The sequence below is a fragment of the Zootoca vivipara genome, chromosome 7, assembly GCF_965207765.1.
Source record: "Zootoca vivipara chromosome 7, rZooViv2.hap1.1, whole genome shotgun sequence".
Lineage (NCBI taxonomy): Eukaryota > Metazoa > Chordata > Lepidosauria > Squamata > Lacertidae > Zootoca > Zootoca vivipara.
The window spans coordinates 90,541,501-90,568,166 of NC_142590.1; the positions used below are offsets into that span (position 1 = coordinate 90,541,501).

A 26,666-nucleotide genomic window follows, 5' to 3' on the forward strand; every position below is an offset into this window, starting at 1 on the left:
GACCCCCCTCTCAGCGCTCCCCACCCCAAAGAAAAGCATTGCCCTCCCCTATTATAGCGCTTTAGGTAAAGGTAAAGGGACCCCTGACCATTAGGTCCAGTCGTGACCGACTCTGGGGTTGCGCGCTCATCTCGCATTATTGGCCGCACGTTTCAGAGGAACAAAAACTGTAACGCATAAGTTTGCCTTGAATTACGCGCCCTCTTCCATTGTCTCCCCAGACAGACGGATAGCCACAACAACATGCCATGGAGCTCCCCAGAAGGCTCCTCCTTTTCATCCTTACACAACAGCCCCGCGAGGGAGGCTAGCCTGACAGCTGAAGTTGGCTCTCCGCGGTCACTCAGTTTGCTTCCACACAATGAATGTGCTTTGTTAAGAACATAAGAAGAGCATCGGCTCGATCTGGCCAGTGGCTCATCTACGTAGTCCAGCATCCTGCTCTCACCGTGGCCGACCAGATGCCTGCAGGAAACTTGTAAGCAGGATTTGAGCAGAGGAACACTTTGCGGTTTCCAGCAACTGGTAATCAGAAGCACTGCAACTGGTAATACAGAAGCATTCAAAGTTCGCCCAGTCCTGTACTCATTGTGAAAACTCCAGCAACGGGGGGGGGGGGGCGGACGTTAGAGTGTGCACAGTCATACCAGAAATAAGCAAAATAACAAAACAGGTACTAGAAGTCATCCCAGAACTGGACCTACTGAACATATTCCAAGATAACAATGCCCACTCACTCTAGAAAGAGCTCATAACCCACTGACAGCATACGATTTAATATGGCTTACTTAACCTGACAACCCCCCTCGTCCACGCAGAAACAAACCCCACTGCAGCCAGCCAAAGTTGATCAAACACACCCTAGGCCACCCCAGCCTCTCTCACCACCAAGGAAACATAACAAGCGAATAGAAAGAGAACTTCCCCAAGTGACGCCAACAGAAAAACCCCAAGCATACACTAAATAAAAGAACTTAAGCTTTCCCACCCCAGTCCCTCTCCCCCGTCCACGTCCCCCTGTCGCTCTTCCATTGTCTCCTGAGACAGACAGATGCCAACAACAACACTTAGGCAGGATGAACCAGCTACACAAATATAAGATGGGGGACACCCGGCTTGCCCGTAGTACATGTGAAAAGGAGCTGGGGGTCTTATGTAGACCGCGAGTAGAACATGAGTCAATAGTGTGATGCAGCAGCAAAAAAAGTGGATGCTATTCTTGGCTGCATCAACAGAAATATAATGTCCCAATCAAGGGGAATCATAGTACCGCTCTATTCTGCCTTCCTTAGACCACACCTGGAATACTGTGCCCACAATTTAAGAAGGATACAAGCTGGAACGTATGCAAAGGAGGGTGACCAAGATGATCAATGGTTTGGAAACCAAACTTTATGGGAAATGGTTGTGGTAGTTGGGTATGTTTTAGCCTGAACTACGCCTCCTCATTACATTGGATGGCCATCTATCAGAGATTCTATGTGGTACCTGAATTTCAATGGGTAAGACTAGTTGACCCTTGGGGTCTCTTCCCACTCTATACTTCTATGAGTATCAGTCCTTATGTTTATAAGATGAATGTCTGTGTCAGCAGCAAGATGGAAAAGATTCTCAAGAATAGCAACCTTCCACAGTAGCAAGAAGAAACAACAGGGGGTCAGATTCTTCTCTGCTTCCCACTGCCTAGCTTCCATGATGACAGCAGAGAATATTCCTGGCAGCAAGAGCAGCATGCAGGCACTTTTGCAAGCAGAGAGGAGGGAGTATGCTCCTGCTCTCAAGCATGTCCGGAGGCAGGGATCAGCAACCCTCTAGTCAATCCCTGGGGCTGAAACAAGCAGCGGCAGTGGAGGTTGTTGGCGGGAGGGGAGAGAGCATAGTCATGGTCATTTATTTCTGCTCAAGTCAGCCTTTAGCAAGAGGAGCCTCTGCCAGCACCAGCTGCATCAGGAATGTGGGAAGAAGGGAAGTCAGAGGCAAGGGGTGGGGCAAGATTAGAATGAGGGAGTTGTTTGAGTACTAGTGGTGGGAGAGAAGTGGGAGCAGATTTTCAGCAGGGGTGTCTGCGGGCTTATTTGAAATTTGTTGTCATCTTCTGTAGCAAAACAAAATATAGTGCTCCAGTCCCTTTTAAAAACAACAGAAAGGCATACAATCATTGTTTATACAATCCTTGAGTTACTGATAGCAGGCTTACCAATTTCCCAAGGCATCATGGTCACTCAATGGGAAAAGTAGGTCTTAAGGCACATCTTCCAGAGCAAACCTTTTATCCACTTGACTACACTGCAGCCCTATCAAGTCATTCTGCATCTCAGATACATATATCTGCAGAACTGAGGTGCCAGTTTAAAAAATGTCCATACCTCTTTCACACCTGCCATATAGCATGCTATAGTGATACTTCCAGGACATATTGCTCATATTTGTTCCTTTTGTATTATCTTACTGCATCTTTCAGGGAATTTCATTACATCAAGCATGGGTAAATTCTACAGTAATTATCAAGAAAGCAAATTCGGTGAGGGAAAAGGAATCCTGGACAGCTCCCAAATGCAAGTAGCAAATACAATGAGTCAGGAACTGCTTTATTTTTATAGATAGATTCTGATGTGACTCAGCTCTGGCTGGATCCTTCTCTGTCTTCCCATTGGATTGTATCTTTGCCCTAGTTTACCAATACTGCAACTCTAGCATAGCAGTATCACTGGTTTTTCTCTAAATCACTTTCTCAAGAGCCCCCCAAATGCTGCATGCTGCTTTGCATTGTTTGCCCTTAAGATGTCCTTCACAATGATACTTGCAGGTCAGTCCTGTCCGAGTAATTCTCTCTGTGTTTAGGATTGCAACCTTCAATAGGGAGAATAATCTGAAGTATGGGATAGTTACCTGAATAAAAAGGGAGGTTTTGAATGCATCAAATACCGGTACTTACATTTAAGCCCAGATTGTTCCTTTAAAAAAACAAGGCTATGGAAAAAACTGGAAACAGTAGGGTTTTATCAAGTCCATGAAATGCTGCATCCATTCCTTTTTGTGTCTTCCCATGTTTTATGTGGCTCATTCATTGTAAGATCCCTGTCAGCAGGGTCGTACTGTGCAGAGAGGGAAGCAGGTTGGCTGTCTAGATTTCTGGCCTATCCCTTCATGGCTGGCTTACCTTCAGGGAAACCAAGTCCATTTCCCTGCAGCAGGAAGAGAACGCATTTTCCTTTGCCAGGCACAGCTCAAGGACGAAAGTAAAGTGCAAAAGAAGTAGAGAGTAGATTTGGCTTAATTGCACACATTGCATCTCTGTGTAAAATGTATGCTCCATGTGTAGTGACGAGTTGCATTAATCCTTCAAGATGGGAAAGAATACTCCACTCAGTGTAGCTGTAGCTGGCTTTTATATAACTGGTAGAGTTGGAAGACACCACAAAGCCAATAATTTCTACAACACATTTTAATCTTTCCTGATATTTATGTATTATTTATCTAATTTATTGCATTTATGTCCTTCCTTTCCTCCACAAAAGACAAGACAGTGCACCTGATATCATAACACCCCCCCTTTTATTCTTACACCAACTCTTGGAGAAAGGTTAGTTTGAGAAATTGTAACCGACTCAAGGTTACACGGTATGCCTCACAGGAGACCAGAGATTCGAACCTGCCATAGCTTCTTTCCTTCCCATTCTTCTTTCCTTTTGTATTATGCCTTTTAGAGTGTGAACCTGAGGGTAGGGGGATATTTTGTTTTTTAATCTCTCTACAACATTCAGGAAGCTCTAAAATGCCAATAATGCCAATGTTATTTATACCCCGCCCATCAGGCCGGTATTTTGACTGCGTATGATGGAAGTCCATCAACCTCACTAAGAAACTTGCACAGGTACATTTTTATATATATAGATGACTCCATCTAAGCCGAACAGTTTATTTGGCATGATGTTTTCTCCTTATGGAAAGCTGCTGAAAGTAAATAATATAATTTATGCAGACTACATCACCTCAACAATATAGAGATAGTAATTTCCAGTTTGTTGGCTCTTCAGAATCCTAAATTATTGTATCACCAGTCAAGCCTGATGTATGTTTCAGGCATATTCAAACATGAGGGGTAATTTGTTTTTGAAAGCTGGGGCACTGCCATGGTTAGAGCATGAGCTGCCTGTCAGGAAGACATCACATTAGGACTTCCGGCCGATCGCGCAGCAATGGCGGGCGCCGTTCTCCTCAGCTGAGGGGAACGTGGTGATTCCGAGGCAAGGGTGGACTGCTCCAGCACAGCGGCCCCCCAGAAGAAACCTCAAATCAAGCGTTTTGGGGACGTAGATCCGGCAGACGCCAGAAGCGAGCTCCCCCCCCTCTCGGCTAGCCTATTTTTGGGCGGCGAAAGAGCAGGGGGTTTTGAGCTAACGCGGCACATCGGAGCATAGCTATCTCGGAGGCACAAAGCTGCGATCCTGCCAGGCAACAGTGATCGGTTTTTCCTGAAAATTGAAAAAAATTGAAGACATTGGATACCATGAGTAAAAGGAGAAATTTAAGAACTATTTTTAGTAATTGGAATGAATTGGCCAAGGGAGGAGATTCAAACAGGAAATCGATCTCCCCCATTGAGAGGATCATAATGCAGTTAATTTGCCTATAGCCGGAAAAGTGAAAGGAACCTATTAATTACCAAGGATTGGACTTAATACCTCCCCCTGGAGGCAGGGTAAAGGGGAGAAGGATTAAATTCATCAAAATCCCTGCAAATTTATTTTAATTTGGACTGGGGAAGATCCCCCGGGAAACTGAAGTCGGGTCCCGGGAGGAAGCAGCGAGCCGCCATTATGACATCACAATAGAAAGGAATTTGTTTATCTCTTTGAGACTGAGAACTGTCAATTGTGAAGAGAGTGTAAAATATAAGGCTGTGTATAAGAAGTTTGACAATTGCTCTTTTCATAAATGGACACAAGAATTTTAAGACATGAAGAAGAATTAAATAATGAGACTATAACCAGTTTGGACATAAACTCGGTTTTTGATGTTTTTGAAATACAATCTGCTCAACTTCCTGCTCTGTTCTGTTCCCATGAAATCTGAGATGAACAGGATGCCTGTAGCCACAACATCACCTGATGGCCTGGACTTTCAGAAGGAACTTTTGGAATTGCTTTTGGACTTGAGAAATGAATTGCGGCAAAATAATATATTGTTGCGTGAAAGTAATACACAGTTGTGTGAATGGCGTGAAAGGAATCAGAATTGTCAGGATAGAGAAAAAGGATTAACTCTAACAGAGAGCGAAGTCAAGCAAGAGGAACAATCATCAGTCTTGGACAGTGTAACTGAATTTTTAAAAAAGGAGGAAGATACATGGAACATTGTTCCCCCGGTGAGAGGGGGGGAACAGAACATCTGTTTGATCCAAGGAGTCCCCAAAGAAGAACCAGCATGGAGTAATGTCCTCCCAGTGAGAGAGGGAGGGCAGGATCCATACTGGGTTCAGAATTCCAAGGGAATAAAAACTGGAAAAGGGCTGGAAAATGGAATTATTGCTAGATGGGTTTGTACTACAGCATTTGAAGAATTGGGGAGGCATCAGGGGATGATTGAGGAAGAATGGTGGGTAGGTTGGGACAGGGTGGGAGTGGGGTGAGGGGTAGTAATGGATGTAACTTTTTTGATTGATTTAGATGGTCCGAAACTGGAATGACATGGAACTCGCTGAAAAATCTGGGAGACCTCGAGTTCAGGGGAAGTGGGGTTGAATTTGCTATAATGTCTCTAAATGTTAGTATAATATAAGAATTAATATTTGAATTTATGGAAATTTATTGGTAAAAATTTCTAGGCTAAGGGGAGAAACAGAAGATAGAAGGAAGGGAAAATAATTTTTGATTTGGATAAATTAATTATTGGTGGAGAATAGATGATATTTTCAGAATATTTGAGTGTTAATGATAAAATGTGTTAGATTAATTTAAGTTATAAGATGAAAACTGCTTAATTGGAATTATAAAATGGACCCAGTGAGGGGGGAGTTGAGGAAGTCAACAATGTTAAGTAAATAATATAAGATTTGAGATGTTTGTCTTTTTTTAGGTTTTATTTTTGTTTTTTTTGTTTTTGTTTTCTTGTTTTGAGTTTTTGTTTTGCTTTTTGTGATTTTGTATTTGGAAAATGAATAAAAATTATTTGGAGGGAAAAAAGGAAGACATCACAGTAGGCTAAGGCGAGTCTCAAACTGAATCCCAACTCTGCAACATGGTGATAGCGATAATATGGACCTGCCTTACAGCGCTGTTGTAAAAATGGCTGAGACAGTGCATGTGGTAATGTGCTTTGAACCTCAGAAAATATGAAGGGTGCTGATTATTATGATATTTATTTATTTATTTTTAAGCATTTCTAAGTCACTTCCTATACTACTTAAAGATTTGTAAATATTAACACTAAAACCAAGTATCATAAAACCAGTAAATAAAACTGATTAAAAAGAGCAACAGGTATAAACGGGAATTAAGCAATAGTAAGAGTCCAATCTTATTGGGTCACAGAAATCCTAGGCAAAAAGATATGTTGCCTTCTTCCCAAGATGGCTGAAGCAGCTAATAGATTATGTTCCATATATGGCAGGGGATGGGAAGGTATTTCATAGCGTAGGGTCAATAATAGAAAATGGGTTTGGGGAAATGGGTTTTCGGTCACTGCCCTGTGATGTTCTTTACGGTGCAGTGTTATGAATAAAATTTATCTGAGTAATCTAACAGGTCTATACAGGGGTTGGCAGTCTTTCAGGTAACTTGGTCTCAAGTTGTTCAGCACTTTATATGTTAGTAACAAGGCCTTGCACATAGCCTGATAGGTGATCAACAAATAGTGCAGTTCCCTCAGCACAGGTGCAATGGGGCTGATGCTGAGAATTGGGACTACTAATACAGCTGCCCTGATTCTTAGGCTTATCAGAAAGCAGTGCTGATCAAAACATGGTGGTTAATGTGATGATAGATGAGAATTAATACATTTGATGGAATTAAAAAAGATGGTGATCTGCCTTGACTTATTTAATTTAAAAAATCCTCATGCTCCACTATACCTCCTTGAAGAAAGGATATGGAGAGAGAGAGAGAGAGAGAGAGAGAGAGAGAGAGAGAGAGAGAGAGAGATTAGATAGATAGTTATATATATAGCATATATATGACATGTTTTCAAATGTTTGACTTATGAAAGGTGGGAAAGATAATATGTTTATTTGCATATCTGAGAATATGCAAAGTATGCATTAATTTTATAAACAGTACTCCTTGGTTTGGCTTTTGGCTTTCAATCCTGCTATGTTTTAAATGTAACAGTGATAAATTTAAAGACACATATCATGTGATGCCAGTGGGGTTAAATTCAGGTACTGTAGCTTAACTAGGTTGTGAACTGGAACTGGAGTTCTGGGCTTGTGATTAAAACAGTGAAAAGGCAACCCTAGGTGAGAATAGGAGCTGGTATTTTTGTGCTAGGTTAACTTGAATTCCTGACACATCCTTCAAATAGGTCTGTGAAATTGTGAATGGCTGTGCTTCCAAAAGCTTTTTCTCTCTTAAATTCAGTTCACTCTGTGCATTTTCAAATTTTGTTTTCAACTCCCTAACATAAAATGAAACAGCTGATTTCTAGACTATACATGTCAGACAAGAGAAGGGAGGAGGTAAATCTCCAGTTTGGGCGTGTCTGCTAACTATCCCCTTTGCTAACAGGCTCTGCATTTCTTCTCAGACTCCTGACATTGTAAAAGAATTTGGTATCAAAAGCTACCCTCCCGAGGCCCATTGATATTCTGAACTGAGAACTCATTTTCTATATTTCAAGCCCTTTCTCCTTTTCTTTCTTTCTTTTGCCTCTCTCCCTCTCCCCCTCTCGTTCTCTTTCTCTCCTCCCTTCTTGGATAGCCACAGCCCCCTAGAGCTGAGTCAGACCTTCCTCTCTTCCACAGCATTGCAGCACTTCAGCAGAAAAGCCAGTCTCCTGCCTCTCTGCCTCTGAATCTTCCCTTGCAGCATCCTCTCCACTACCCATCTCACAATCATGGCCAGCACTGTCTCAGGTAAAACAAGCAAGGATTTTTTCCCTCTTTATATGCAGCTACATCATTGAGAAGGAACCCATCTGCAATGATCAGTGTTATTCTCCATTCTTCTTTTCAAGGTGGGGCTTGTCTGCAATGCTATACAGATGGTAGCCGGGCAGGCATCGTCATCTTCTCTTGCTTTCAGAATTGTGTATTTCAAAGCTTTGATACATGTTATCAAATCATTTCTTTTTCTCTGATGCATATGGTTAAAAATCCATTTACCTGAGTGGTTGTGGTTTGTCTTAATTTTTTTAAACCCAGTTTCTGTAAAAGTAGATTGGCAATGGTAGAAAGAAAGGGTATAAAAAGAACAAAGAGGCAAAGACATTTTAATAATAATAATTGTACATCTGGGTTAGTAAAATCAGGGCAGGTTGTTTAGCCAGCAGCTGCTGTAGAGGGAGTGGTCCGCCCATGGCGCTGAATGAAACCCAATGCTGTTAGACAATCCTTTCCTGCAGGGGCTGTGACACTACTGCATAGCTGCACCCTGTTGCCCTCCCAGGTTACAAGGCCTGGTAGGTGAGGTGAAGGAACACCTTTGCTCAGAGTGTGTCCATCACTTGTGTGTGCATGCACCTGCTTTCTAGTTTCTAAACATGTATCTTTCTTCTCCTTTTTTTTCTTTTTAAAGGCTAGGGCTAAGTGTATGGAATTTAGCTGGGAAGAAGTGTGTTGTCTCTTTACATAGACAATAGATGACTTGTGATGTCCACTCACTACTGGTCTTTAAACCTTTTATAAATTGAGACACTGGTCATGTTTATTTACTGAATTTTTAAAAAATGAAAATGAAGGAAAGCCATTATAGATGGGGAGAAAGGGGGGAAGAAAAATGTATGTATGTACTTTCATAAACACAACAAACTAGCTGTGGAGAAGCTCAGTCTTGCCTGCTGTACTCGCTGGGATTGCCCATCCCTCTGTTGCCTGCAGTTCCTTTTCTGAGGTGCTTCATTTTAAAATACAAGGGGAGGTATATGTGATCCCGTCTGAGGATGTGCAGAGCCAGCTTTGCATGAGATAAGAAATTTGCCAGAAACCTTTTACAAATAATATGTTTGATCTGTGCGGGAGTGTGGGTGGGTGTGCGTTGTGTTTGAATGGGAGAGACAGAGGTAGCAAAAGCAAAGGTAAAACTAGGAATGTTTTTTTATTGGAGTAGGCGTTTTCCTCTCCTATTATTTTATTGCAGAATCAGTGCAAATTAAATAAATGGCAACATCAGGGTTGGTCAGGGTTCTCAAAGAAGGCTGAAAGAACCCTGCTGTGAAGGAGCTGGGAGGGGGAATGATATGTCTGGGTACCAGGTGCCTTCCCCATATGGTGCTCTGAAACAATATGGTACTTTCTCCCTTTCCCTCCCACCCCAACCATACATTTTAATTTCCTGACAGTGGGACGCAGCTTTTAAAGCTGAACAGTTTGCCTCGGAGGTCTATTTCCGATCCTTTTCCCGTTCCAATTGGATTAGGTTTGGCATAAGACTGATGTCAAAGAACAGAGGTTCTGGGGTGACAGGAGTGTGATCAAAACAAGGAGATGAAAGAAGAAAGGTGTTTGCAGAAGACAAAGAGAAGGGTGGACCAGAGCTTGAGGCAGCTTGCTAATTCCTGGTTGCAGACATGCAAACCATAGAGCTGATAGGTGAGATTTTATCACTGCCTGTCTCCTCTCTTTTCATCTTGCCTGGTTGTTCCACCCTGTTTCTTAAAAGCAGAACACACTTGAAGAAAGATAAGGAGGGCAGCTGTATTTTTATGTGTGCCTCAAAAGATTTCTGTATATCCTTTTCCACACCTGGAAGAGGAGCAGGTTCTCTGTGCCTTGGTCCCTCTTGCTTCCCAAGTATATTCCGTTCGCCAGAATAGTATCACTTCTACTTAGCAAGCAGGGGAAGCAACAGCACATGCTCAGTGCTGGCTCAGCTGCAGTGGCGGCTGAGCTGTGCCAAAGGATTCTGCTCAGGCAAACATCTTGCATTTAGCCCCAGACAGTCCCTTGGCTTAACAAGGCCATGGCTTCTTGAACATTCTCCCCCAACAGAAAGCAGAAAGCCACACAACACTATGTTCACCTATGGCACATGCAGATCCCCATGCAGTACTTGGATGGGAATTAATAGCTGTGACCTTCTTTGAGAATTATCAATTAATTTTGTACCATATGTTGAAAAACCCATGGGACTTTTATTGTGTAGTGAATGCATGCCTCTTGTTCTGGTCAGCCCATCCATGGAACACATAGTATGTTTAGCAGTCCCTGGTCCCCTTGATGTGGCTACAGACCAGCAGCTGGTCGAGGAATTCAAGAGACAAGTCCATGCAAGTTAGGGCTGCCAAGTTAGGGTGTCCTAGTTTTTACTTTTTGAAGTATGGCAACCCTAATGCAAGTAAATGCTGAGTTTTTATACAGAGAGGATAAATAAACTTTTTATACATAGAGGATAAATAAACTTTTTGGCAATGATACATGCTGTGTGGAGAAGGGGGAGAACGAACCCAAATAAATACCCTCAGTTGTATAAGTCTTTCTTTGCCATTCCTCATAGGAACACAATATAATGAGCTGGTCCACTATCTTATGTGTTTCCAGACTTAAGGATGACACTTTCCTGTTAATTAGAGCCAATGTTGAATGTAGAATGAAAAACTGTTGTTGGAGAGGTTGAGAAGGAAGGAAAAGGGAACAGTTAGATTGGGCTTCTTCCTATCCCCCAAGATTTCAAGCATTGTTTTCTTAATATATTTAAACCCCTGGCAGCCAAAGTGGTTCCTTCCAAATGTTGTTGTTGGACTCCGTCATCCCCAGACAGCATGGTCAACAGTCAGGGGTAATGCAAGTTGGAATCCAGCAACATACCATCTTGGCTCCCTAATGAGTAATTGCTGTGCTAGTGTGAGAGAGTGCTTCTCTGGTTATATTCAGAAGGTAGGAGAGAATAGGAGCCATAGTGGACATGACATATCAAGGTGTGTGTGTGTGTTATGAATACCTCGGTTCAACCTATTGTTTATAACAGCTAACAGACAGGTATTTGTTTATACATTGAATTATTATTCAGGATTTAAATAACAAATAGTCTGCACATGCCCTGCATTGACTGGCTGTGATTTTCCCTCTGATACGTGATTCTTAGCAAGTACTTTCAGAATCATGCTGAAAGAATCTTTCAGAAACCACTGGAATTCTTCAGTCTTCCCTGCAGCTTGCTCCCTGACAAATGAGTTCCAGATAATGATTTATTTCTGTCCCTTTCCATATCTGGGTATCTATGATGCAACCACACTTGAAGTACTTTATACAGTTCTGTTTGTTTCACCTAAAAAAAGGGGGGGCAGCCAAAATTATCAAGGGGCTGGAGAGACTCCCCTATGAGGAAAGGTTACAACATGGCTTTTTAAGTTATAAAAATCACAAGTGGAGAAGGGGGACATATAATAGAGCTGTATAAGTTTATGCACAATGTGAAGAAAGTAAATATGGAGTTTTCCTCCCTCTTTTATAATGCTAAAATCCATGTAAATCTAATGAAGCTGAATGTTGGAAGATTCAGGACATATAAAAGGAAGTACTTATTCACACAGTGCATGCACACGAAAGCTCATACCTATGACAAACTTAGTTGGTCTCGAAGGTGCTACTGGAAGGATTTTTTATTTTTATTTTGACTGCGTCAGACCAACACGGCTACCTACCGTACCTGTAACTAAACTATGAAATTAACTTCTAGAAGAGGTAGCGATGACTGCCAGCTTGCAAGACTTTAAAATATTATGAAACCTGCTTGGAATTGCTGGTAGGGGATTACTGTTGTGCTCAGGTTCTGCTTGCACGCATTTTATCATTTGACTTCTGTTAAAACGGGATGCTGGTCTAGATGGGCCTTTGGCCTGATCTGACAAGCTTTTCATATGTTTTCCCAGGTAGATCCTACCCATGTCCTTTGATTTAAATCACATACTCTTCAGGCACTGATCTTCTGGTTAGGAAATAATATTTTTAGTGCCTTACTTAATCTCAACGTGCCCACCTTAGTTTTAGTGTGTCCAACCTAACAAAAATTGGACAGAGATATCATGGATGCCTTGATAAATTCCTGTTTGGATTACTGCAACGCATTGCACATGGGCATCTGCAAATGTTCTGGAAACGTCACGTGATGCAAAATATGGCTGCTCAAATACTAACTGGGAGGGGCATTTTGCAACTTCACTGGTTACTTGTTCAATTCAAAGTGCTTTTTTATCTTTAAAGCCCTGCATGGTCCCACGTTGTCATCTCAGGCCCTTTGGGACAACACAAGGTACACCAGGTGGCTATGAGAGAATGGGCCATTTCTATAGTGAAAGGCCCTCCCCACCCCTGGCTCACCTGGCACCTACCGGTATTTCAATATCCTGCTGGCAGCAAGCAAATATGTTTTTACTTTCCCCCCAGGTCTCTTATACCAAGTTATAATTTAATACTGTTCTAGAATTTTATTCCCCCACCCTCAGTTTTGAATTGATACACTGCTGCAAAGTTCAGTGTTTGAAAATAATTTTATGTTGTGTTAGCTGTATCTGTTGTTTTATTGAACTTGTTGGTTTTAATCCATTTAAGCAAACCAGAGAACTTTGGTTGTAGGGTGGCCTGTAAACTGCACACATGTAAAAATAAATGTTTTCTATGCAGCAAAATCACAATTTAAATTTAAAGGCTCTCAAGCAATAGGATTGGGATGGGTCTGTTTTTAGAATCTGGAAGGTGCAGATTTCTCACTCTGTATGACAAGTTGTGCTTGCTAAAAGTTCTCTTTCTTCATAACTATTCAAAGTGCAAGAACACTGCCCTCCTTTAAATCTAGTTATTTTGCAAGCTCACTTGCAATCTATCAGTTGAATATCTATCAGTTAAATAGTGAGGTCATTTTTATTCTTTTTCTTTTCTTTTTTTGATAAACTCACCCAACTACATATTTTCATCTTCCTCCACTCCTGCATGGCTATGGTTCTGTTTAGCTTTGTGTTTCAGCAGGAGGTGAGCCTTCCAACACATGCAACCTTTCAATGTTGCCTTTTGTCCCCAGAGATTTTTGGAACACTCATTGACAGGCAAAGACATCCTCAGAAATGTACTATGCTTTCTGTACTATGTAGTATGCTTTCTGCGGTGAGGTTTGACCCTGCCTTGAGTGGACAACTTGGACCACTCTTCTACTTACATAAGGCAGTCCTGGGAATGTGTTGCTATCCATTTGCACCATCTCTTCAGCAGTGATATTGGAGAACAGTTGGATCTGTGCCTGTCCTGTCTGTTGAAGAGCAGAATATGGGCTGGGAAGTGTCTGTATATTGGGGTGCACCTCATCTATCAAGATGGGGGCCCTGCATTTGATTCCACATAAGCTGAGTTTCTTTTGTGATAAGATGTCTTGGGAGAATCATTCAAATGTCCAGATCTTAGTACAATGCTGGCAATAAAAATCTGGGTCATTCAGTTTCCGAATCACCTGACCTAGATTGTAGCAGATAAAGATAAGTCACATGATCATTGCCAATGTATCCTTCTTAGAGAGCTACCATAATATTCTACAGGTGAAATGTTTTAAGCATGGCTTTGGCTAAAAGAGCCACTGATTATTGCAGGCTTATTATAACAATCTCACACAAAAGGAAACTATAGAAGAAGTCTGAACATGTCTGTATTGTCTACTAAACACTGCAGTTTTGTTGAACTGGATCTCTTTTTTTACCTTAACTGATCTTTCCCCTGTATTCTGAATTTATGCTTTGGTTTTTTCAGTGGATTTAGTTACAAATACAGTTATCTTTGTTCTGAGAAAATTCAATATAGCCTTTGGCTTAAATTTCAAATGAGAATCATTCTTCTATTACTCATTGTTGACATTCTCTTTCTTTGAAGAAGCACATTTTTCACTGGACTTTACAAAGACACTTCCCTCTGCAAGGTTTGTTCAACTTCCTTGTATGCACCTTGATCTGTCAGCCCCAGCTTGGCATGTAGTCTGCTGTTCCTAATACTAAAAAACCCCAGTACAGTGGAACCTCAGTTTTTGAACACCTCGGTTTATGAATTTTCGGTTTACGAATGCTGCGGACCCATCTGGAACAGATTAATTCACTTTCCATTACTTTCAATGGGAAAGTTCGCTTCAGTTTATGAACAGACTTTCGGAACCAATTACACCCATGCTTCGGGTTAAGTACGCTTCAGGTTGAGTACTCCGCGGACCCATCTGGAACGGATTATTCCACTTTCCATTACGTTCAATGGGAAAGTTCGCTTCAGTTTATGAACGCTTCAGTTTAAGTACTCCGCAGACCGTCTGGAACAGATTAATCCACTTTCCATTACTTGCAATGGGAAAGTTTGCTTCAGTTTATGAACGCTTCAGTTTATGAACAGACTTCCGGAACCAATTGTGTTCATAAACCGAGGTACCACGGTAGTTATTGAACTAAACAGGGGTCAGCAAATGTTTTCAGCAGGGGGCAGGTCCACTGTCTCTGAGACCTCGTGGAGGGGGCAGACTATATTTCTTGGGGGAAATGAATGAATTCCTATGCCCCACAAGTAACCCAGTGATGCATTTTAAATAAAAGGACACATTCTACTCATGTAAAAACATGCTGATTCCCAGACCATCCACAAGCCGGATTTAGAAGGCAATTGGGCCAGATCCAGCCCCTGGGCCTTAGTTTGCCTACCCATGAACTAAAAGAATTAGAATTTAAATAGATTGTTTAAAGTGGAATGATACAGAAACAAAAGCACACAGATGGAGGTGTTCTACCAAGGCCATAAAGGCTGAGAGTGAATGGATAGCTCAGTTGGTAGAGCATGAAAATCTAAATCCCAGGGTCATGGGTTCGAACCCCATGTGGGGCAAAAGATTCCTGCATTGCAGGGGGTTGGACTAAATGACTCTCATGGTCCTTTCCAACTCTACAATTCTATGAACTAAGTCATTTCTATCAGCTTAGAACCCCAGTATGTCTTTTTGATATACCAGAAGGGTCTTTTGGTACAGACAAAAACAGGCATTCTCTGTTCTGTGACAGAATAAAATTGTGTATTTTCTTGTTTTGCATAATTCTGTTTATAATATCCAAGTTACCAAAGGCTCTTGAAAGGCTTGTCAATGAGTGAAGAAATGGAAGGATGAGGAGGCATGGTGATTGAGCCAGATGGACAGCAGGAACTAAGGAACAGAAGCTGTGGGGACAGAAAAGTTTGCTGTGCCAGCACTGGGAGGCTGTTCCAGACCTCTTCTAAGTTTTGAAATTTTACCAGGCATTGTTCACACACCATCCAGGTTTTCTCTGTAGTAATCATAGCCATAAACTTGTTTTATTCATGGATCAGTTTCATATATTCACAAAATGCACATGACCTTTTGTGCAGGTGACCAATGCAGCTGTCTGGGCTCTACATCTGAAGGAGTTTGGCAGCTGCTCATAATTAAAATATAAAATGTTTGGATGGGCCTTTATGCCATTAGGACGTTCTTCCCCAGTAGTATGGGTCCCAATAATGTGGGTGAAGTACAGGTTCCCCAGCTAGTCTGTCCAGCACCTTGTTTGGGCTACTACTTATTACACAGTTTGCTAAATGATCCTGATCCATTATCTGTGTTTTCACAATGCATCAGTAGCTGCAGGAGCAATGTCTAGGACCCTGAAGAAATATGGAGCCTCTTTGGACTGAAACAGCTGGAAACTGAGCAAGTACATTGCCCAGCATCTTGAAGGACCAAGCAACACATCTTCTGCATCTATGCACATGGACTACTTTGCTAGTTTGCACCAGTCAGGCATTTGCAGCAGTTTGCCCCATTGGCATCTTAGTGAGGCAGCAAAGCTGTGTGGTTTACAAAGAAAATCAATCGCAAGGTCAGAGAAGCTTCCTGGATAGCCTTTACTGTGTCCATCTGTCTAAAGGAAAAGTGAACTATTGACTAGTTCCCCCTCAAGATGACTTTGATAGATCTCTTCAAGTAACGATTAATGCATTTCCCATTATAGAGCCAGCATAGTTCTTACGTTGTTCTACCTTGATCATACAAGGACTCCAAAGCAATGTGTGTATTTTCCCTTAGGGATCACTATTCATATGCTCATATTCCTCCCTTGTTCCTGTCCTCTCACCCCCGCCCCCATTTATGCATTATTGACTTTTTGATCTATAAATCTATAAGTGCTTCTGAACTGGAGCTTTGTTGCCTTCAGTTATGCCCCCAGAGGATTATCAGATCTTAGGCACCTGACCTTGCAATTCTGCAAATCCTGGAGATGGCTACCACATTCAAAGAACCAGCACACTAAGTTTTCCATCAGGCTCCTATGTCCTTCCCTACACATATGTTGACCTGTATCATCCCTGAGGCAAGCATAGCCTGTTCACAGCATTCCAATCACCCCACTTCTACAAAGGAAGGCAAGAGCAAAGGTCTTGAACAAGGTCTTGCTCAGACCCTGGAGAACTGGACTCCAATGCCAGCTCAGATTTAGCTTCCCTGGGTGGCTTTGAGCAAGTTGCAAATAGCCTCAGTTTGTACCTCTGTAAAATGGTACTAATATTGGCTTGCATTAGAGGATGATTGTGAAGATCAATGTTATTTAGGGAATTGTGATCACAGAATCATAGAATTGTAGATTCGGAAGGGAACAAGGCTCCAAACCAACTCATCAATGGATTTAGGTACTAACAACCTCCAAAAAAACTTGGCCTGGCTTGGATTGCCTAATAATAATAATTACAGTGGTACCTTGGTTTACGAACTTACCGGCAATGTGTTCCGGAAGTCCGTTCTTAAACCAAAGCATTCTTAAACCAAGGCATGCTTTCCCATAGCAGAGGGGACTCAATTTACAAACAGAACACACTCAACATGTTCTGCTTCCAAGGCAAAGTTCACAAACCAAAACACCCACTTCCAGGTTTGCAGCGTTCTTAATCCAAGTTGTTAATAAACTAAGCTGTTCTTAAACCAAGGTACCACTGTATAGTAATAGTAACAACAATATTTATATTTATACCCTACCCATCTGACTGGGTTACCTCAGCCACTCAGGGCACCTTCTAAAGTACATATCAGACTGTCCCTTAAGAGGTGACTACAGATCTTGCCACAAAATTGTGCATTACATGAGTAACTAGATTTGAGGGCATCTTGCTGCAGGGAAATTCCATTTGGGCAATGTAATGAATCAGTAGCTAACCACCTTGGAACAGAGAAAACCAAACACTAAGGGAGCTACTGTTATTTTTTATTGATTGGGATATTGTCTGGGATTTGACAATATGCTAGAGGCCTTTTCAAATACCCTTACTGAATAATATTTTGCCCCAGGGACCATTCACAAGATCTCTTAATATTATGAGTTTCTCATTAAAACACCTTATTTCCCTGTTTTCTTGAACAAGGTGGCTAAAGAGTACAATACTCAAAACTTCCAGAGAGTTGTTAAAAGGCAGAGTGTTATCAAACGTGAGAAAAAAATATTGTTGGGTGGATAAATTATGGTAGGCTTATGAGAGCATTTCAAAATTTAAAAGCAGGGAAACACATGCAGCCCAGTCCTGTGTATGTTTACTCAAATGTATTAAGTCCCACTTATTTCACTGGGTCTTATTTTTAAGTAATGTGTATACATGAGATTGCAACCTTAGTTGCTCTTTTTCCTTTTGGGGGAGGGGGATAGTGCAAGTGCTAAATCAAGGCAAAAGAGAAGAGGTTTGTTTTCTCACAAGAAGCTCCAGTGGACCTTCATGGCCATTGAGGAGCTCTGCTGCTGTTTGTGCCTTGTGTGTGACTGCTGTTAATGTGGCATACAACATTCATTAAAGCCAAAGTGAGCTACGTTTAAGCCAAAGTTAACACTGAGTGAATCCAGACAGTACAAGCTGCAAAATAAACACACATAACAATGCATATGCAAGTGATTTGACGTTTCTTACATGGAAATTATACCCATCTGTGGTAGAAACTCATTAAGTATGGCCCTTTGTCAGGCTTGTGTGGCAGCTGACTCAGCCAGAAGTGGTGCTGAAAGAACAGCTCCCTCACCTTCATCCTTGAGCTCTGCTTGCTGAATCAGAAGGGAAGTGGATGGCAGACCAAAGTGGTTTTGTGCAGGGACTCTGTGCCTGCAGAGATGTGGGTCCTGTCTGGAGGAGGATAAGGAGCAGATCAGCAGGAGTGGGGGGAAGGCCAGGTGGCTCTGAGAAAGCAGCCCTGAGCAAGGACAGCCTCTCTCTCTGCATCCCTGTTTCCCAAAGCTGCTTTGTGACAAAACATGGCTCCAGCTGGAAGACTCGGCTAAAACTTCATTTAATTGCAAGGGGTTGAGTTCAGAGCAAAAGCACCTCCAAATTTCTTCCCCTGTGGCTTCTCCCTGACTCTCCAGTACATCCAAAGCCAAGAGAACTGCTCCTCCCCTCCCTCAATTTGTGTTGACTGGAATCGGCTAATTGCTGCTGATCGCTGGCGCCAAGATGGAGTTAGAGAGTCTGAAATGCCAGGAGATGTACACATCCTGCTTTCCTCATCTCATTAGGCTGCTGACAGCAGCTGGGATGCATTTGTCTTCCTCCCACTTTTATCTTAATTGATGAAGGGGAAGGGGGCTTCACTACATGACAGGAGGAGAGTACAAAAGGCAAAATTGGGGAAAGGCTGGGGCTGAGACAGAAAGATGCCACAGCATTGGGCTTGCAGGCAAGAAGACACAGCAGCTGAGATTATGCAGTATTTGGCAGGACCTTTTAAATACAAGACCAAAATGGGGATTGTAGGGGGCAGGGACAGTTGCTCAGCCCAGCTTTTTCAAAAATCCATTATTCATATGTTGCCTCCAGCTGCAGATGCAGGTTTGATATGCATTGCTTGTGCCTGCCATAAAAGTAAACTGGCAGACAGTTGAGTTGTTTTTCACATGTGAAGCTTAAATCAGATGAGTTAAGTTGGCCCCTAAAACCTACATTGGCAATAAGGTGCATTTGGTTCTTTTTTAAAAATTCCTTCCTGAATTTATGTACATTCGCATGTGACACACACATACGGTACATATTAAACTGACTCACTTGCTCTTCTTAGTGTCTTACACAAAAATAAACAAAAGAAGCAGGGAAACTGATGGAATTGGTTTGCTGGTCACACACGGCAGTGCTGTATCCAGCCAAGAACGCTCTTTAGAGATGAGCCAAACATTAAAAGCAAATTTTGGATGTTGTATGTTTACTAAATTTGTCATATTTTTCCATGTATAAGATGCCCCATGTATAAGACGCCCCCTATTTTTTTGAGCCCAAAGTTAAGAAATAAATAATTGCAACATTCCGTGTATAAAATGACCCCCAATTTTAAACTAAATTTTTTTGGGGGAAATATAGTTATAGTGTACACGGAAAAATACAGTAATTAGTCATTGTGTCTTATCTATGAGACTTAGCAACCAGAGCACTGGCTGCCAGCATCTCACTATAGTTATCTTCTGTTAATAGAGTGAGATGCAGTCAGCAGGTGCTCTGGTTTACTGACAACGTTTGGTAGATAAGAGGCCGAGAGACATGAGATCTCCAGATTATCTTGGCTACTAGATTACTGAAGCGACTATTCACCACTAATTATGGTTATGTAGAATCCGTTATGAACTCCATAAGATTGCCATTCATACTCTATGACATTGAACTCTATATGTTGCAGTTACACTGTCTGAAAATATCCTTTTGCTTATTGTTTTATAACTTTGCTTATTTTGCAAAGTGCTTTATCTTAAACTTGCAAATCCCCTCCCTGTCTGCACAAAGTAAGTCACTGCCATTCCCATTTCACAGAATGGAAAGTAACTTGTCCAGAACCAAACAATGACTTGGGACAGACTTGAGCCTACTTCCCTGGACCACAAGCATTTTTGGGGTATTACCTCAAGGATACGGGGAGCCGCTTCCATACGGTTGAACCTCATATTGTTACATTAATGCCAATGTGAAAGGGTTGGCAACTGGCATTGTCACTAAACACTAAGTCAGGAGCAAAGTGGAAAGTTGCCCAACTAGGACTCCTCTTCAACAGATGTTATAAGAGTAGTATAGGACCCAGACATGCCCTCAGCAAAAGCAATTTAGAACCAATTCATAATTCAACCGTCTGTCCATTGACTAGCTCATTTTGGCAGTTCTCTTTCTGGTGCCCATTTCTTTCCATTTTACTCTTCCTTGTTTTTGTGTTATAAGGAAGGGTAAACAACAGACCACTAGCCTAATGCTGGAGAGAAGTACCAGAGAAATCCCACTGCATGGATCAGATAGCAGTTTGTCTGATGACTTTGGTAAGCTACTCACCCAGGAAGAAATACCTGGCAAGTGGCTGACTGTGATGCTGCCCTGATCCCTGGGTCTGAGCTGATGAAGCAGAAAACTCACCCTGTTACTTCAGTCAGATGTTTCTCAATGGCCCGCATATTTGCTTCATGTTTGTGTTCCATAGTGCACCTTTAATTGCAATCATATTTGTCTGAGGAATTAGAAAATGGGAGAGGGGAGGAGTGGATTGCACTGGGTAGGACAACACAGTTTTTTGAAATGGACAGAAAGGAAGCTGTTTCTATAGAGAGAAAAACAGCTTACCTGAGCAAGGAGATGAATACCCAGGGGCACAACCCACAATGAATTTCCCATGTAGGTGCCCCATGGAAATGAATTGAAGAGTCATTGGGTTGTATCCAAAATGAATGGACATGACTATCTTTTATCTTTTTATTTCAGTGGGTTAGCACTGAGTAAAAGTTAGTTAAAAGATACAACCCATCTATTTTTCTAACTACACGGTATTTTCTTGTAGGCCCGAGGGAATGTAGCTGTTTGAGAACTGCTCAAAGATGCATGTGAGGCATTCAAATGATCACTCTTTTCTTACCTATGAAAGCTACTTTTACCATTTTGCTTTATGGTGAAAGTGTCCAAACACTATTGGTTTTCTCCTTTTGAGATTCTGGAAATAGCTCTAAAGAACAACCCAGGCTTGTGGGGTGGGTCAACATTTTACTCCATGTCCTTTGAAAATAGCAAATGGCTGCCATTAGAACTTTCTGCTCACTGTTGTTTTTTTGTTTTGTCTTTCTAGCGTACAAAGAGAAAATGAAGGAACTGTCTCTGCTTTCATTGATCTGTTCCTGTTTCCACACCCAGCCACACCCAAATACCATATACCAATATGGAGGTAAGTATCTCATACTGCTGTCCTGACTAATCACTAAAAGTCAGGGTTAAAAACAAGTTAACCTAAAAAAAATAAATTCAAAATACAAATAGAATCAGCAGTTAAAGGTATAGGTTATAAAATAAAATTATGCATTTAAACAGATGTCCAACTTTTCCATATCTGGGTAGGCTTACAGATACTGAAAGCTGTACTGTGAAGTTGCCTGCCTAATGTCAATGAACAGGGAGTTCCAGTGGGTAGCTGCTGCCACACTAAAAGATCAATTCCTTACAAGTGCAGAATGAGCACTACTCATAAAAGTGCCAGTTCTGCGCTCGGAAGTGGTGGAATGGGCATGTAATATGGAGTATGTATGTTAAATTAAGACATAGCTGGCCATTCTGCAGGAGATAAAGGGATAGCAAGGCGGTTCCAGGGGCCTGGCAGACAACTGCCCACAAGTTCCCACTCCGCTCCAATTCCATTAGAAGGCCGCCATTCTGAAGTGTAGCAAACAGAGGAAGAGGAGAAACGAAGCTCCTTTCACAGCCTACTTTGACCCACTTTTTCTTCTACATTCTTTTGATTATTATTTTTTAGTTTTTCTGTTGAGAAAGATGTGATATAAATAGAATAACTAAACAAAGCAAGTAATTTCGCACATTCAGTTGCAAGTCATCAAGCAGTGAGTAATCCAGTGATGTACATACACATGTTATTCAAGCATTTGTCTGCTTAAATCCTACTAGAGCTAGTGGGAATTTAGTGTCCCAACTGTGCTCAAGATTGTAGCCTTTGTATACTGTGGAGGTGTGCTATTTTATTACTGTATTCGAAATTCCATAGAATCATATTGCAAGGTGTTTTTTTAGTGTCAGGCAGCCCATTTTGTGATAGGAAAAAGGGAAGGAGACCTCAAGGGTGCACTAAGAACAATATATTGATCCGTGGCATTTCTATCAGTAAGTATCAGAGAGCACACAAGCTATCTTTTGAAGAGATTGGGTCAGTTCTTCATGAACTTCAAATTCCTACTGCACCTTGGAAGTCTCCTCTCCTGCTGCCCTGCTTTCTTTCCTTCCCCAAGAGTTGCCAGCCCACTGCAGATGGAGATATATCATGATTGGCATTGGTGGCATAGTCTGAAGCCACAGCTGCTGCACAACACTCACATTAGCTGATAACTTTCACTGGTTGTACAGCATATGTTCCATTAGCATTCAGAACTGAATCAGCTATGCAGGATTAGTTGCAACCAGCCTTAATACTTAAGGAGGACTCTGCACTTACGTAAATCCTAAAGATTCATACATGTGGAAAGAGTATTTGAGAGACCATTAGAATTGCTCCAGCTTTATTTAGTTATTTGATTTCTTACCTGCCTTTCTCCATAAGGTTCCAGGGTGCGTTACAATAAGTTAAAGCACAATATTGAAGTCAGTTAAAACAATTTACAACCCAAAGACTAGAGTGGGTTCTAAAATATATCTGCATATCTCATGTGTCAAAGTCTAGGGTAAAGAGGTACATTTTCAGCATGAAAAAAGCTATGCAATGAAGGTATCAGATGCACCTCTGAAGAGGAAATGCTACAGCTTAAGAGCTGGCACACAGAATGCTCTTTCCTGAGCTGCAACCCTCAGAATATCAAGATGGCTCCCTCCGCTGATCTTGAAACCTGAGAGGATCTGCAAAGAAGGAGGAGGCAGTCTTTCAGATAGTCAGGGCCTAAGCTGCTAGATTTGACACTACAGCTTACACCCCTTCATCCTTTTGGTACATGTCTTCTTCTTGCTCAGATATGGAGGTCAAGCAGCTGGACAAGAGGGCTTCTGGCCAGAGCTTTGAAGTGATTCTGAAGTCACCTTCTGATTTGTCCCCTGAGAGCCCAGTCCTCTCCTCTCCCCCCAAGAAGAGGGACCTGTCCCTGGAAGAGCTGCAGAAGAGGCTGGAGGCTGCAGAAGAGAGGAGGAAGGTAATGGGATTGTCAAGGAATTGCCATTGAAGTGAGCCCAAGAGAATGCCTTCTAATAATGCTTTGACTAGAGCTAAAATCTTGTGTTGGTGAGGGCTTATGAAAATCCTTGCAATTCTGTGGTTCAGAGTCTTCCAAAATGTTGTATGTGGGCAGAGGAGAAGTTAATATCTGTCTCTCTTTCTTGAAGGAGACTAACCAAGTCATAAATATTACTAGTGCATTATCAATAACATGAAGGGCTTATGTGACTGAAGTGTTTCACCTAGTGAATGCTGCAGCTTATGGGCAGGATTGTTACTGAATATTCATACCCCAATCCCTTTCTCATTTGCACTCTGGTCATGAGTAAAATTACATCTACTGCAAAGAAATAAGCTGGAAGATTAACTGACCCAAAAGGAATTAAAATAATTTAGTAATGTTAAGAAACAGACAAACCCTAGACGGTAATATAAATAAATTCAGTGGATAGAGAGCAAAGTTCCAGATACCTGTTTTATTTCCAAACACTACCCGCCTGGTTTGCAAGTATAAATTTGGCGAATGCAGCGTTATAAAGACACGTATTATGGACATTCAAACACCCAATGTTTTAAACCATTTAAAGGCTATTAGGGAAACAGGATAAACATATAAGGCTCCACCACACGTGCAAGGGAGCTGAGGGGAGGGGGAAGCAGCAGAGGAACTGACAGGGCAGAGTGGCTAACCTCCAAGTAAATTCCCTACCTCTGTCAGGACCCCACCAATTTTTGCAGCAGTGGAGAAAAGGAACACAGTAAAGTAGACAAGGCAGAAAGAATTGAAAGTCTCCACTCAACCCAGCACCTTCATGGGGGTGCAATTTCCCCCCTTCCTAGACATCAGAACCATCATTTAATGTGTAGAGAAGGGGGTGATAATCCCCTCTCCCTAGCTGATCTACACAGATCAGCAGAGGAGCAGGACTCGTGTGTCCTGTACTCAGTGGTGGTGGTCACACCCACAATGGTTACGCAGCCTCTGGGGGTTAGCCACCCTTGCAATAAGAGCATCTGAAGAAGTGTGCATGCACACGAAAGCTCATACCTATGACAAACTTAGTTGGTCTCTAAGGTGCTACTGGAAGGATTTTTTATTTTTATTTTGACTGCGTCAGACCAACACGGCTACCTACGTGTAAATAAGAGCATGTGTAATAGATACCATATACAATATTATCTGGTATGGGGTAGGCAGGCATTGTGATAAATCTCCATCCAAAAAGATGATGCACAGGCACATTGACACTTGGCTATTCAGGAGCCTTTTAATCTAATCTGGTTTGCTGGTTGCGTTGTAGAGCCAGGAGGCTCAAGTCCTGAAGCAGCTGGCGGAGAAGCGAGAGCATGAGAGGGAGGTGCTGCACAAGGCCTTAGAAGAGAACAACAACTTCAGCCGGCTGGCTGAGGAGAAGCTCAACTACAAGATGGAGCTGAGCAAGGAAATCCGTGAAGCTCATCTAGCTGCCTTGAGGGAGCGGCTCCGTGAGAAGGTAAGTGCCAGAGGCTCACACCAAAGAAATCCCACACTTCCCAGGATAATTTCTGATATGAAGAACATGCCCCAGCTCATTTCATATCACAGGTGATTCCAGGGACCGTGAGCCTCCTCTGTGGGGCCCCTTTGTTCTACTCAGTCACCTTAAAGACCGAGTTAACAAAATGAACTCTACTTTTTGCTGCAGCTGTTGCATGTTGAGAAAAAATTAAAGTGTTTCATACATTAGATCAGTGTTTCCCAACCTTGTGCCTCCAGCTGTTTTTGGACTACAACTCCCATCATCCCTAGCTAGTAAGACCAGTGGTCAGGAATGATGGGAATTGTAGTCCGAAAACAGCTGGAGGCACAAGGTTGGGAAACACTGCATTAGATTTAGGGTGCAAGTAGATGAGACAGCTAGAGACCCATGACTGCTCTGAGGTTTTATTATACTGTAATCAAATACGGTATATAAGCTTTGGGAAATCAAATCAACTGAAATAAATGATCTGGGGAGGTTTAAAGGGCAAATGCAACTACAGTACTATAACAGAATGGTTAGATGCAGATGGGCCTCCCTTGTGTCATTTCCCCAGGCTACAACCCCCACCCCCATTTCCCTGATCCAAATACACAGACCACCCCCATCCCCCAAGGTGCTTCCCATGGAGAAAAATATTCAGGTACTATGATGAAACACAGAGCAGCTCCTTTACAGTGAGTGATTTTGATGGGGGAAATACACATGAGAAAGGGTCAAGCCCCTTTCCCTTTAGTACCACAGCCCTGATCCACCACCCCATTTCCCAGTGCATTTGCCTTTTTAAAAACCAAAGGAGAACTCACACTAGAAGATCTAGTTTGGTCTTTAGTGTGATCGCCAATGAAGTCTTACTCAGAGTAGACTCATTAAAGTCAAAGGACTTAAGTTACTGGAATCCATTGATTTCAGTGTGTCTACTCTGAGTAGGTCTTAGTTGGCGATAACCCTTAGTCTTTAATATGCCTAAATACCCCTGTTTCTTCTGCAACGGACTAGCAAGTTTGCCCCAATGAAATTTGCTTGAGACCAGCAAGGAAGCATCAGCTGTCATGGATACTTTTCACACTGCATCTCATTTCTGTCTCTTTCAGGAATTGCACGCAGCTGAGGTGCGCAGAAACAAGGAGCAGCGGGAAGAGATTTCTGGATAAAGGGCTTTTCTACACAACTAGCACCTGCTTCCTAATAACTAACAAACAAAACTCAACACATCTGATTTCTCCATTTCCATTTCCCTCTCCCCACCCACCCTTCCCTCTGGTGTACCAAGCTTCATATCTCTCCCCTCTCTGTATCCTTAACTCGTGAGGGTTCATGGGGCCTCTCAGCAGAATAGCAACTAGTCCACAAACATTAAATATAGAATCCATAAACCAGCTTCTCTTTGGGCTTTTCTTCAGGAAAAAAAAGATAAACCTTAAACTAATGCACAAAAATTAAGATGACACGCTGAACATATTTGGCAATGACATGTTGTGAAGGTGAGGACTGTTCTCTGCGAAGCATGGGCTGCTCTTGGTAGTTGTCTCAAGTGAAGCAAGAGTGTGCAGATGGACAAAGAGAAGCCTTGACAAGTAGGGCAATGGGCAATTTCACATGTTACAAGGTTTTTTTTTTAATACATAAATCTAGCTTTTAAAAGTACACTTGAAATGTAAAGTGAGGGCAACACAGTTGAACCAGGATTGGCTATGTCTCCTTGCTGGGCATTGCTTCAGTGGCAAATATGTGTCTGTCACTCTGCAATGTGTGAAAAGGACCTACTTAGCTTTCTCTGTAGCTGAAGTAGGATCTGGGAGATTGAGGGGTTTGGTTAGAAAGAGCCTCTTGCAGCTTA

At 42.0% G+C, this 26,666-nt stretch overlaps 2 protein-coding genes across 4 annotated transcripts in view; one reads left to right on the forward strand and one right to left on the reverse strand.

Annotated features, from left to right (window-relative positions):
- RTEL1 (regulator of telomere elongation helicase 1) overlaps positions 1-26,666 on the reverse strand; it is a 112,662-nt gene that overhangs the window by 73,322 nt on the left and 12,674 nt on the right. The window lies entirely within an intron of this gene.
- Positions 414-26,202, forward strand: STMN3 (stathmin 3). Of its 3 annotated transcripts, none has more exons than XM_088674763.1 (5): positions 414-547; positions 21,231-21,326; positions 23,108-23,283; positions 24,608-24,799; positions 25,921-26,202. In XM_088674763.1, exons 2-5 carry the CDS (start codon positions 21,245-21,247, stop codon positions 25,978-25,980), a joined length of 510 nt encoding a protein of 169 aa, XP_088530889.1. In that variant the 5' UTR covers positions 414-547; positions 21,231-21,244; the 3' UTR covers positions 25,981-26,202. The 3 variants fall into 3 exon arrangements, with proteins under 3 accessions (XP_088530889.1, XP_034980111.1, XP_088530888.1); XM_035124220.3 differs by lacking the exon at positions 414-547 and adding an exon at positions 7,956-8,071; XM_088674762.1 differs by lacking the exon at positions 414-547 and having other exon boundaries at positions 21,173-21,326.

Coding starts and splice junctions, on each gene's coding strand:
- STMN3 (XM_088674762.1), top strand. CDS start 21,176: ATGGCTGCCATTAGAACTTTCTGCTCACTGTTGTTTTTTTGTTTTGTC. Junction 21,327..23,107: donor TACCATATACCAATATGGAG/GTAAGTATCTCA, acceptor CTTCTTGCTCAG/ATATGGAGGTCAAGCAGCTG. Junction 23,284..24,607: donor CTGCAGAAGAGAGGAGGAAG/GTAATGGGATTG, acceptor GTTGCGTTGTAG/AGCCAGGAGGCTCAAGTCCT.